Source organism: Prionailurus viverrinus, chromosome F1 (assembly GCF_022837055.1).
Source record: "Prionailurus viverrinus isolate Anna chromosome F1, UM_Priviv_1.0, whole genome shotgun sequence".
In the NCBI taxonomy this organism is placed as follows: domain Eukaryota; kingdom Metazoa; phylum Chordata; class Mammalia; order Carnivora; family Felidae; genus Prionailurus; species Prionailurus viverrinus.
Genome location: NC_062577.1, coordinates 29208771 through 29219158, shown reverse-complemented (window position 1 = coordinate 29219158; position 10388 = coordinate 29208771). Strand labels below are relative to the sequence as shown.

The 10388-nt window shown below is 45.0% G+C and overlaps 1 protein-coding gene across 1 annotated transcript; it reads right to left on the bottom strand.

The window, feature by feature from the left end:
* Positions 1-760: 760 nt before the first annotated feature.
* SLC30A1 (solute carrier family 30 member 1) lies at positions 761-8641 on the bottom strand. Its single transcript, XM_047841011.1, has 2 exons — positions 7275-8641; positions 761-5613 (listed from the first exon to the last, which is right to left on the bottom strand). Exons 1-2 carry the CDS (start codon positions 7882-7884, stop codon positions 4712-4714), a joined length of 1512 nt encoding a protein of 503 aa, XP_047696967.1. The 5' UTR covers positions 7885-8641; the 3' UTR covers positions 761-4711.
* Between the last annotated feature and the right edge of the window lie 1747 nt (positions 8642-10388).

Genomic DNA, 10388 nt, shown 5'->3' with positions numbered 1-10388 from the left:
TAGAAACCAAATTCAAACTGGTTCACATGGCACTTCAACCTTTAGCAAGTTCCTACCTCTCGATCCTCAGCCCTCTGTACTATCTCATGCCCTTGTCTCTCAGCCCCCATGTACATGAATCCTTTCCAAAGATCTTCATCCCTTCTTTGGAGTATTACTGTATTTACCAATTCTATTATCTATTGCCATTTATTGCCAATTTGATTTTTTCTTATGCAACTTTTATCTGCTTATCTCCTAACCAGAAGCACAAGTTCTTTAAAGAAATTCTTCACTTGATCTTAGCCAAAAGGCCGAGAAGCGATAAAAGAAATTCTTTATATGAGAGACTACATTTATCACAGTCCTTAACTCATATAACCAAACTAATGTACTAATGTACTCTTGGGTTAGTAGTTCCAGATGATCATGTAATAGTAAAACATTTAATAATCCATATTAGTAACTATGCTTACAAATAGCAAGTACCAAAAGAGGCAGGTTAACTTACAATTATATAACATGTGAGCTTACTATTTGTAACAAAAACATTTCACAGCCACTGAATATTTCATGTTAGTGAGCCTTTGCAGTGTTAGCCCTTCAATTTCTGTTGCAATTTTTGCCCACATTTTTTTTCCTTCCCCATTACCATCCTATAACCTGGTCACTCTGTGCACTAGCAACACTTAAGTTAAGCTGCAATTTCCCTTTAAATACCTTCAGTCTACATAACCCAGCCTAGTATAGGAGGGGAGGCCACATGCACAAAATGATGAAGTAGATATTAAAATTAGTTTATTTTTCTACTTGACATTTAATAAATGAGAAGAAACACAGTAGTCTGTCTCATAAAGAACATTTATAATACATAACAATCCATAAAGCCTCATGGTGAGGTAGGAACAGCTTTGGAAAACAACGCACAGTCATAAAACATACAAAAAGTCAGGTAAAATGTTGCAGCACTAAAGGACATTTGATCTGCATCTGCATTTAATGAGATGATACTTGCATTTAACTGTGCCACATCTGGCCCAAAGGACAGGCTATGGTTGACACAAAACAACACAACATGGAAGTTTCATAAAGAATCACAGAATACATTGATACGCTTCATTGTGCTGTTTCAAGGCAGAACCATAACAGGGCAATTTGTGTCTTTTTATATATAGCCACATAACAATTGTATGTTACATTCCCTTCAGCATCTTTTTGCCAAAGACACTGGACCACAAAATTTTTGGTTTAAAAGTTTAAAGTGAATGACATACAAAAGGCTCCTGTGCCAGTGAAAAGGACCGCTAAATATTCCAGAGCTTGTTAGTACGACAGAATAGCATTGCCACATAATATTGGTAGCGCTACATGAAAATAGTGCTATTACAATTCCCATTTCAGGTGGCCAAACACTGTATTTGACAGTTTTCCACTGAAAAAAACAACAAAAAACCTCCACCTTCCCAAGAGTTTTAACACTGTTTTAGGACTTAACTGAAACTCTATTAAAATAAATATTTCCATATTGTAGAATTATTCTCCATATTTGTGTATGTGTGAACATCTTAAGACAGCAGGTAAATGACATTTATATCATTCAAACGATATCTGCTTATAAACAGTGAAAATCTTCAACTCAATACCGGTTAGCCTACTAAATACTTCACACTAGGTTCCATAGGCCATTTCCCCCCAAACTTTCAAAAATTCAAAATTAACTGGGCATGTTAAACAAGATACAAACATGTTATAACCATAGTCTTCTACCTATTGAGATTTTTCAAGGTGCTCTTGATGGAAATTTTTCCTATTCAAATTACATACCTTAGTTATCCAGACATTGTTTTCTAAAACGCTAAAATTCATACACCAAAGCTTTTGTCCTTTTTTGACTTTCTTAAAAGGTCCTGGTCCATGTTTTTACAATGCAGATGCCCTTCAAAAAAAACCTTTAAACAATCATAGAAGCTATAAGGTGACAGTGGAGAATGAAATCACTCTCATCACTAAGGCGGCATTTGGCTTGGAAAAATTTGCGTTGGTTTTAATTCAGGCACATGCAGCACCTCCTTTTCACGAAACCGAGACAACAGACAAGTTTCTAAACACATATTCTAAACACACTGATCTTGCTCAAATATAAAAGAGCCAGCAGGAGAGATGCACCTCCTAAAATTGATGCATTGCTATAAAAAGCATATTTAAATATTGGGTTTAAGTCTCCTAATAATTCAGGGTATTCCCCTCATTTTCTTTCAGGGAGGAATAAGCTATTTTGGAAAAGACACTTAAAGCCCACAATATTTAAATATAAAAGCATTTTTTAAAAGATAATGCTAAAAATGGGTTAGAAAGTGCATTGTAAAGAAATAAATAATTCTCTGCTAAAACTCAAAAGGTGAGTCAGTGCCCACTGATTTTGCTATTATGACAAAGTCCTCTGAAAAAAGAATTCTGTGGTACCACTTTGTTACATACAAGCTACTTAAAAATTACGCAAAGTGAAGTAACTGAAATCTAAAGGCTTTTACCTTCAAAGCACTTTTGGGGGAAAAAAAAAAAAAAAAGCCCTTGTTCCATGCCTGTACACCATTAAAACAAAAACAAAAACTCAGTTAGCTGATGTCTTATATGTTGTACAACCTTTAAGAAAGACCCAATAGAGCATTTGTAAAGAAAACCCCACTGAATGTATTTTACCAATTATCCTATTGTATGCATTGTTACCAAAATGTTTCTGTAACATAGACTGTTTTAAGATCTTAATGAAATGTTTTGTAGTTTTAAGTGTTAAGTCAGGAATGTACATGATAAGAGTACAGTTTCAAGCTTTCTTTCTCATTTACCCAAATAAGGAGATTCCCAAATTTCATGTTTAAAAAACTGTTTTGCAAAATTCAAAGTAACTTCCAGTTTAGGAATTGAATTACACAATTATCAGATAAGAGTATTAAAAGATCAAGATGTATTGCAAATTGGCAGGTTATGGTTTTGGCCCATTATAGCAAATGTGAACTTACAAACGGTGTTCCTAAAATTACCTCATTCTCATTGGAAAAATCGGCTGTTCTTAAATAGGCCCATTGCCAGCAATAGGCTTATACTAGAAAAAAAACACACCATCTACCACAAAAGATCCCTTTAAAAAGTTAACTGCCCAATGCCGATACCTTCATCTTAAGACCCCTTAAACAATGAATTATTTCAAATCCCAAAAGACAGCCACCCCAAAAGTAGTCAGCTATAAAAGTTACTGAAGTAGTCAGGATACCTTATTTCTAGAAAAATAGAGCTATACATGATAACCGACACTCCTATTCATCCTTTTGAGGACAAAACTCTAGTTTCTTCACAAAGCATAGCCCCTCTCTGTCAAGAAAAATATAACTTAACTAGCCTTAAATAATATTTGTGTATGGATTTGAAACCCACAGCAACAATGTCATAGCCAGGAACATCCTGTGTAGATACTGTGGCAATCTTACAAAATAGACCACTATTAGAAGATCCGAGATAGGTCAAGACTGGATGACCTACAGAATCTTAATGATTAATTTTGCCTTCGTTAACTTTGCTAAGACTTTAGTATCCAAATTGCATTAACCCTTAGATTTCTTTTCTCTCCCCCCTAAGTCAGTGGCTCTGGGCAAAGCACAAGAACTGCTGGTTGTGCTCGAAAAAAGCTGTTTGGATCCATTCATGATTGGTCACCATGAAATGACTAACGTCAAGTTTTTTGTAAATATCTACAACTGAAAAGATTACATGAATAAGCTTGCCATTTAACAGGTAATTATTAGGTTAGCTTTAACAGCCTTAAAAATACTTACTGTATATATTTCGTAAGCCAACTTTCAGCTCAATGTTCTAATGGCAATCTTTCAAAGAAGGTGATGCTGGTGAACATGTCCACATTTTAGACTAACTTTGGTAAAAGAAGATATGAGTTAAGATTCTCCGAATAATTTAGAAATGCAGTCTGAGTATTAACTTACCACAATCTATATATTTAATTTGGTGAACCTTCTTCCCTGCTCTTACTCTCATATGCCCTATCATATGTAAACTATAGTTCAACTTGTTAATTATCTCAATTGTTTATTAGAATAATACTCAGCAAGACAGAATCCAGGACAGACACTGATCTTTAGTATCGTAAATACCCCATGTGAAGAAAAAGGGGAACCTTTCCTAATAATATCCATGAGTCATTCTTAAAAACATGCTGCCATTATGCTACGTAATGATCTCAGAGGGCAAATAAATATTACCCGAAACATCAAAGGAAACGAACCTGTTGATGATTTTCAAAGTTTAGTGATTCTAATTCTAATAAATAAAGTATAACACTGGGGGAAAAGAAAAGCAGAGAAATTCCAGTAACAATTTTAATTTATTTATCCCCCTAGTTAATTTTTTACCATGGAAAAACTGGAAATCAAATGTCATTATGTTATATAAGGTTTATACTTACTTTAAACAAAAATGTAACATAGTGTTAAAACTGGCTTTCCAAAATTGTTACAGCATAGCTGTACTCTGCACTAATAATCACAAAGTTGTAATATAGAACTATGTTAAGCAGTCCCATTATGTTCTTACAAAAATAGAATTAAACTGTGTGACCAGACAAGGACTTCAATTACACTACTTGGCAAACTTAGAATTTCAATGGAGTCTTTTTCCTCTTGCAGTTTAAAGCAAAAGTCAAATACCACATCTTTCTCAAGACTCACAAAGATGATTCAGGTTGTTTGTTTGGCATTTTTTTAATCTCTATCACAACAGCAGGGATGCTTTCAGCTTTAGTCCTCTTGGGCTTCTTCTCTAGATTGTCGCTAAGTTCTAAACAGGAAATGCTAACTGTCGGGGCCTTTTCTGCATCCTTTCCAGAAGGGGCTTGTGGCCGGGTCCCACAACATTGCTTCAAAGCACACTGAGTTCTGCAGGCAAGTTCACATGGGACTACACTTGATTTAGAGCCTACACTAGCAAATTCAGGCTGGATGGTAGTAGCGTGAATTCCGTGATTATGAAAAACGTCCTTAATGATTTTGGCCACCTGCATGTATGATGTCGGGTCTTCACATTTTATGTGAGCAGTGGCAATGATTCTGCTTCCAGCCAGTTGCCAAACATGTAATTCATGAACTTCCTCAACTCCTTCAACATCTCGAAGTTCTTTTATCAAATTTTTGATATCAATTTGTTTAGGAACAGTTTGTAGAAGAATAAGAGCAGATTCCTTAAGTAACGGATAAGTTGTGTAAAGAAGTATACAAACCATTACAATGCAAAGAGTTGGATCTAAATATAGCACCCAGCAAGGACCAGCTTCATAAACTGTTGCATGAGTACTATTAATTATTTCTACAAATGCTTTGCAGGGGTCAGGGATACATGGATTCACACAAAACTCCCCTTTAGGACAACCCTTCCAAGAAAAGTAAAAGACCAAGGCATTTACTACTACAATCACTGAACCCAAAGCATCTCCAAAGACATGCAGGAAAACTCCACGCATGTTAAGTTGTCCAGCCTTATTATCATCTTCCAATTCCATATGGTCAGGTTCTCTGATAAGATTCCCATTCACTTGTACTTCCACTGCATCATTTCTGGACTTTTCTGGATCTACAAAGAAAGAAAACTGCTGTATCAAATACATTTAAAGTGTTTACACAAACATCCTCATCTAACTCCATCTTAGTCAAGGAGGTGAACATTTTTCATAAAATAGGATTTAAAAATGTGCCTAGGGCAGTTTAATATATAAACTGACATACTGGGAATGAGCCAGGGCAAAATGGCCAGGGCTAAATCAAGTTATTAAGAAGACACTACATTTCCCCATCCTCCTAACCACTCTCCTATCTGCCCGCCTCCCCCCAAAATTTCATCTTTTCTGTGGGGATGGGAACATTCCACTATACTTTTCGGCATATACAAACAGAAAATACAAAATTTAATGCGATCCCCCATAAATTAAATGCCACGGTGCCTGATCTGACACACAGCTCTAGTCACTCTTTGTCATTAAGGTGTAGTGGCTAACTTTTAAACTTTTATCATGAATGTAAACCATAGAGTATCTTGGTGGAGAGGGTTCAGAAACTAAAAAATCAACAACACAAACCCATCAACAATCATAAACTTCAGGAAAAGCCGCAATAAATGACCACTATCTACCCTACTAGCTCTTAAACCAAACGTATCCATCTTTGAAAGGAATTACTGTATGCACACCAGAGCAGCTTAATTTTCTTTGCAATAACACCTTGAAGAGCATGGGTGAGGGGAAATTCAATCGTTTATTAAACCTTTTCAAACGTACAAGTTGAATGTCATTAACACGACACCCTGCATCTTGAAAACAGCAACAATTGTCTGTGTAGCATCATACTACCAAGCAAATAAATGTAAATGAAAAAAAAAAAAATCGGAAGGAAATACACCAAATTGTCAATGTCTTTGAGCCTGGGTAGTTGGACTTGGGTTGATTTCCTTTTTCCATCGCCTTTCAACATTTTCCAAATTACCTTCAGGAGCAATAATGTTTAGAATGAAAAGCATACAGTAAAAAATAAGATTAATAAGTGGCCATCACTTTTAGGATGATTTCGAAAAGTCCTCAGTGAAATGTCAAACACGACCAGACAGGTCCTAAACCTAGGATTGTCAGGATTAGGCTTCGATTTTAGACAACTAACTGAAACACACATTGCTGTTCATAAAAGAAACCTCCAACCAGGGTTTTGAGCTCGGCAAAGTCCAAGGCAGCTGGCTCTGAATACCGTACTGAGAAACTCGCTTAAAGGGCCTACGAACCGCTCGGGCAGGGCAAGGTTTCAAGCTGCCACCGACCAAGGATGAACTAACTGGGGGTTCTCTCCGTTTCCCAAGAGGGCCAAGAAATGTAATCAGGAAGCGCTTTTGATCCTGTGAAAACCAAAAGCAGGCAGTCTCTTGTAAGGGCAGCCAAGTGCGGCTGTGGACTGCGGCGGGCTGACGGTCACCTCCTGACCCTTTTCCCACTCCCCAAACCACAGTGTCCCCACCGACACCCCAGCCGCGCCCCCACCCCCACCCCGGCTCCCAGCGCCCGGCTGAGAGGGGTCCTATTTCCTCGTGTGCCCCGCGGGTGCGGGACCCGGAGGGCGAGGGGAGGAGGCGGCGCGGCGCGGCGTCGGCCGGCTCGGGCACCAGGGGGCGTGCGGGCCATCCCGCCCCGGGCCAGCCTAGGGTCCCGGTTTCCCCCGACCCAACCACCTGCGGCGGCCACTCTCTCCTCTCACCTGGCCGGTCCAGTTTCAGCCCGTTGGAGCTGCTGCTATTGGACACTAGGGTGTTGGTCTCCTCCTGCTCGGGCCTCTGCTCGCCTGGGGTCACGCTGTTGTCGCTGCTCCCGGTGCGGTTGCTCTTGCCGCGGGCCCCCTTGGGGTGGCCGTGACCCCCGTGCGAGTGGCCGTGGCCGGAATCGTTGCCGAAGCCGCTGTGATGGTGGAAGAGGCAGAGCCCCATCACGTTGACCAGCAGCCCGGCCACGCCGACCCCGAGGACCACCAGCGGCTGCTGCATCTCGTGCGGCTCGATGAAGCGCTCGATGGCCTCCAGCAGGATGGCGAAGCAGAGGCCGGTCAGGAAGATGGCGTTCACCAGAGCCCCCATCACTTCGGCCCGGATCCAGCCGAACGTGTTCTTCTGGGTGGCGTGGGTCCGCCGGGCGAAGCGCTCAGCCACCAGCGCCACCACCAGCGCCAGCACGTCCGACAGCATGTGGAAGGAGTCGGAGAGCATCGCCAGGGACGAGGTCACCCGGCTCACCACCACCTCCAGCACCATGAACATGAAGGTCAGCATCAGCATGCACAGCAGCCGGCCCCGGTTCCGACCCCAGCACCCCATGGCTGCGGCTCAGGGGCCCGCCGAGCGCGGCCCGGCGGCTACACTGGCGGTGGCGGCGAGTCGCCGGCGGCCGGCGACCGGGCGACTGAGGCGGGAGGGCCGCGCGGGTCTCTCGCCGCCCGACCGGGCCGCTGGGGAAACCGCTGACGGGCCTCCGCGGCCGGACGGGGGCGAGCCCGGGGGTCAAGCCGCCGAGCCCCCGCGCCTGCGGGCGTCCCCGGCGGGCCGGCGGCGCTCAGCTCCTCAGGCGTCCGTCCTCGGAGCCGGCGCGGAGGCCCGGCTCAGCCCCAGCAGTCCCCACACCCACAGAGGGGCGGCGGAGGCCGAGGCGGCGGCGGCGGCGGCGGGGAGCTGGGGCTCCCGGACCCCGGGGACGAAGAGCCGGAGCAGGAGCAGGAGCAGGCGGGCGGCGGGGGCGGGCGACGGGCAGCTCCGCGCTACGAAGGCTCCGGGCATCTGCAGGCTCTCCGCGCAGGTCTTTCCCTTGCTGGTCTCCTCCGCTGTGGCTCGGACCCGGGAGCCGACGCCTGAAGAGCTAAAAAGGCGGCGGCCACGGCAGCTGCACTCGGCCCGGTCTCCGGCGCCTTCTTCGCCCCCCCTCCTTTGCAGACGGTTTACAAAAAAACTTTGCTTTGCACTCGGAACCCCCGTTTTCACACGGACCCGAGCGTGACAAGGCCTCGACGCCCCGCCCACCAGGCCCGGCACGCTTCCCCATTGGCCAGAACCCCCTCACGACAGCCTCCGCACCCCGCCCATCTGCGCTCGCTATTGGGTGGAGGCCCGGAGGGGCGGGAAGGGGCGGTGTCGATGCGCCAACAGAAGGGGGCGGGGCCTTTCCCTCCGGGAGCCGGGCGTGGGCCGGGGGCCGCGGCCGGGTGCAGCGGCGGGCGTCGTGGGGGAGGGTTGGGGGCGCGGGCCGCGTGCAGCTGGGGGTGGGGGAGAGGGGGAGGGGCAGGGCAGGCGGTGTCCCCCAGCACCGCGGGGCCGCTCCTCCGGCCCTGCGGGTTCTCGCAGCACCCCTCACGCCTACTAGGGCCGGTCAGCAAACAGACTTTGATCCTCCGAGCTGAGTCCACGTGGTGAGGCAGGAGGGAAGGGAGGCTGGGGAGACAAGTTGACCTAAGTAAAGCCATTTTGGTATTTAGGCTGACCCTTAACCTAAAAGTCAGCAGGTCATAAAAAGTCACAAGATCCCACTCATGGAAGACCACAAGACCGGACTCCCTCTGGCAGTAAAAGTCATAGAGGCTGGACATTCTTAAAATTGCTCCCTGTGGGTAATTCCACAACCCTAAGACAACAGAGAAACTAACCGCTCGGTGTAAATGATAAACTTGAAGTTTAGGAATAAGCCCCTCCCGTACGTTAGCTGATTTTGAAAAACTTATAAAACCTTTCTTTAGAGGCGGAGGGGGGTCCTCTTCCTCACCTGGGAGGAGAGACGGCTGCTTTGTCCGGAGAGTAGCTCCCTTCTCACTTCTATGCTTGATACACCTTTGTCCCTTTCTCTAAATGGCTTGCCCTCTAATTTTTTCTCCGCAAAGCCAAGACCCCGCCTGGCGGGTGGCCTGAGACCCTCCCTCTGGGCTTCCACCGGCCTGCATCCAGTAGAAGAGACCAGAGACCGCGCCCGCTGTGTGACAGACTGCATCCAGGGAGGGGCCGAGAGGGGGAGCCCGTGGGTGCGGGACTCCCGGGTTGGGGTGGGGTGGGGTGGGGGTCCTGTCAAAGAACCGGGATGAGGCCGCATCCGTAAAGGAGTGCTGCATGAACTTGGGACTGACTGCTCAACACCGAGCTGAGGAGTTAGACCTTAGGAGCAGTCTCGCAGGCGGCGAGAACTGAGTCTTTGTAAATATATCAGTAAATATTTACACCTATCACCACCATCCCTAGGAGACCTTGTGTAAAGGCAGATATTTCTGTCACTGATTATCTAAGGACAGTTTAGGCTACAGACTTCAAGCAGGGGCAACCTGGGTTCTGGTGCTGGCTTTGTCACTAGCCAGCTGTGTGACTTTAGAGGAGTCCACTAATCTCTCTAGACCTGTTTCTTCAAACATAAAGGATTGGGCAAGAGGATCTCTTCAGATTCTTTCTGACTCTAAAATTCTAAGGCTCTATGATTGAACAAACATTTTATTTATGGACTACAAATAGCCAAACGCTGTGTTGGTTGCTATGGGGAAGGGGAGGGGCGGTTGAGACTAAGGAAGAATGCGCTTCGTCCGGTGGAGGTAAAATATAAACGTATAAAATGTTTAAATTACAATGAAATACTCAATAACTTGTACCAACATGAATTTAGAGTGCAAACATATGCACTGAGTGGAGATTAGTTCATCTGGAAGTGAAGAGTTCCCGATCCTAAAGTAGAGGGGTGGCTGGAATCAGGTAACCTAAGCCAGACCCCTGAAAGGCCTCACCACAGCCCCTGAACAGGAGGAAGAACCCCCACTGTTTTGGACAAAACAAGACAAAGGCAAAGCTAGCCAGTGCCT

What these genes read in the sequence shown, in the direction of transcription:
- SLC30A1 (XM_047841011.1), bottom strand. Translation starts at nt 7,884, where the DNA reads ATGGGGTGCTGGGGTCGGAACCGGGGCCGGCTGCTGTGCATGCTGATG. An exon ending in GCTGAAACTGGACCGGCCAG is followed by an intron (nt 5,614 to 7,274) that starts GTGAGAGGAGAG and finishes CTTTCTTTGTAG; the next exon opens with ATCCAGAAAAGTCCAGAAAT.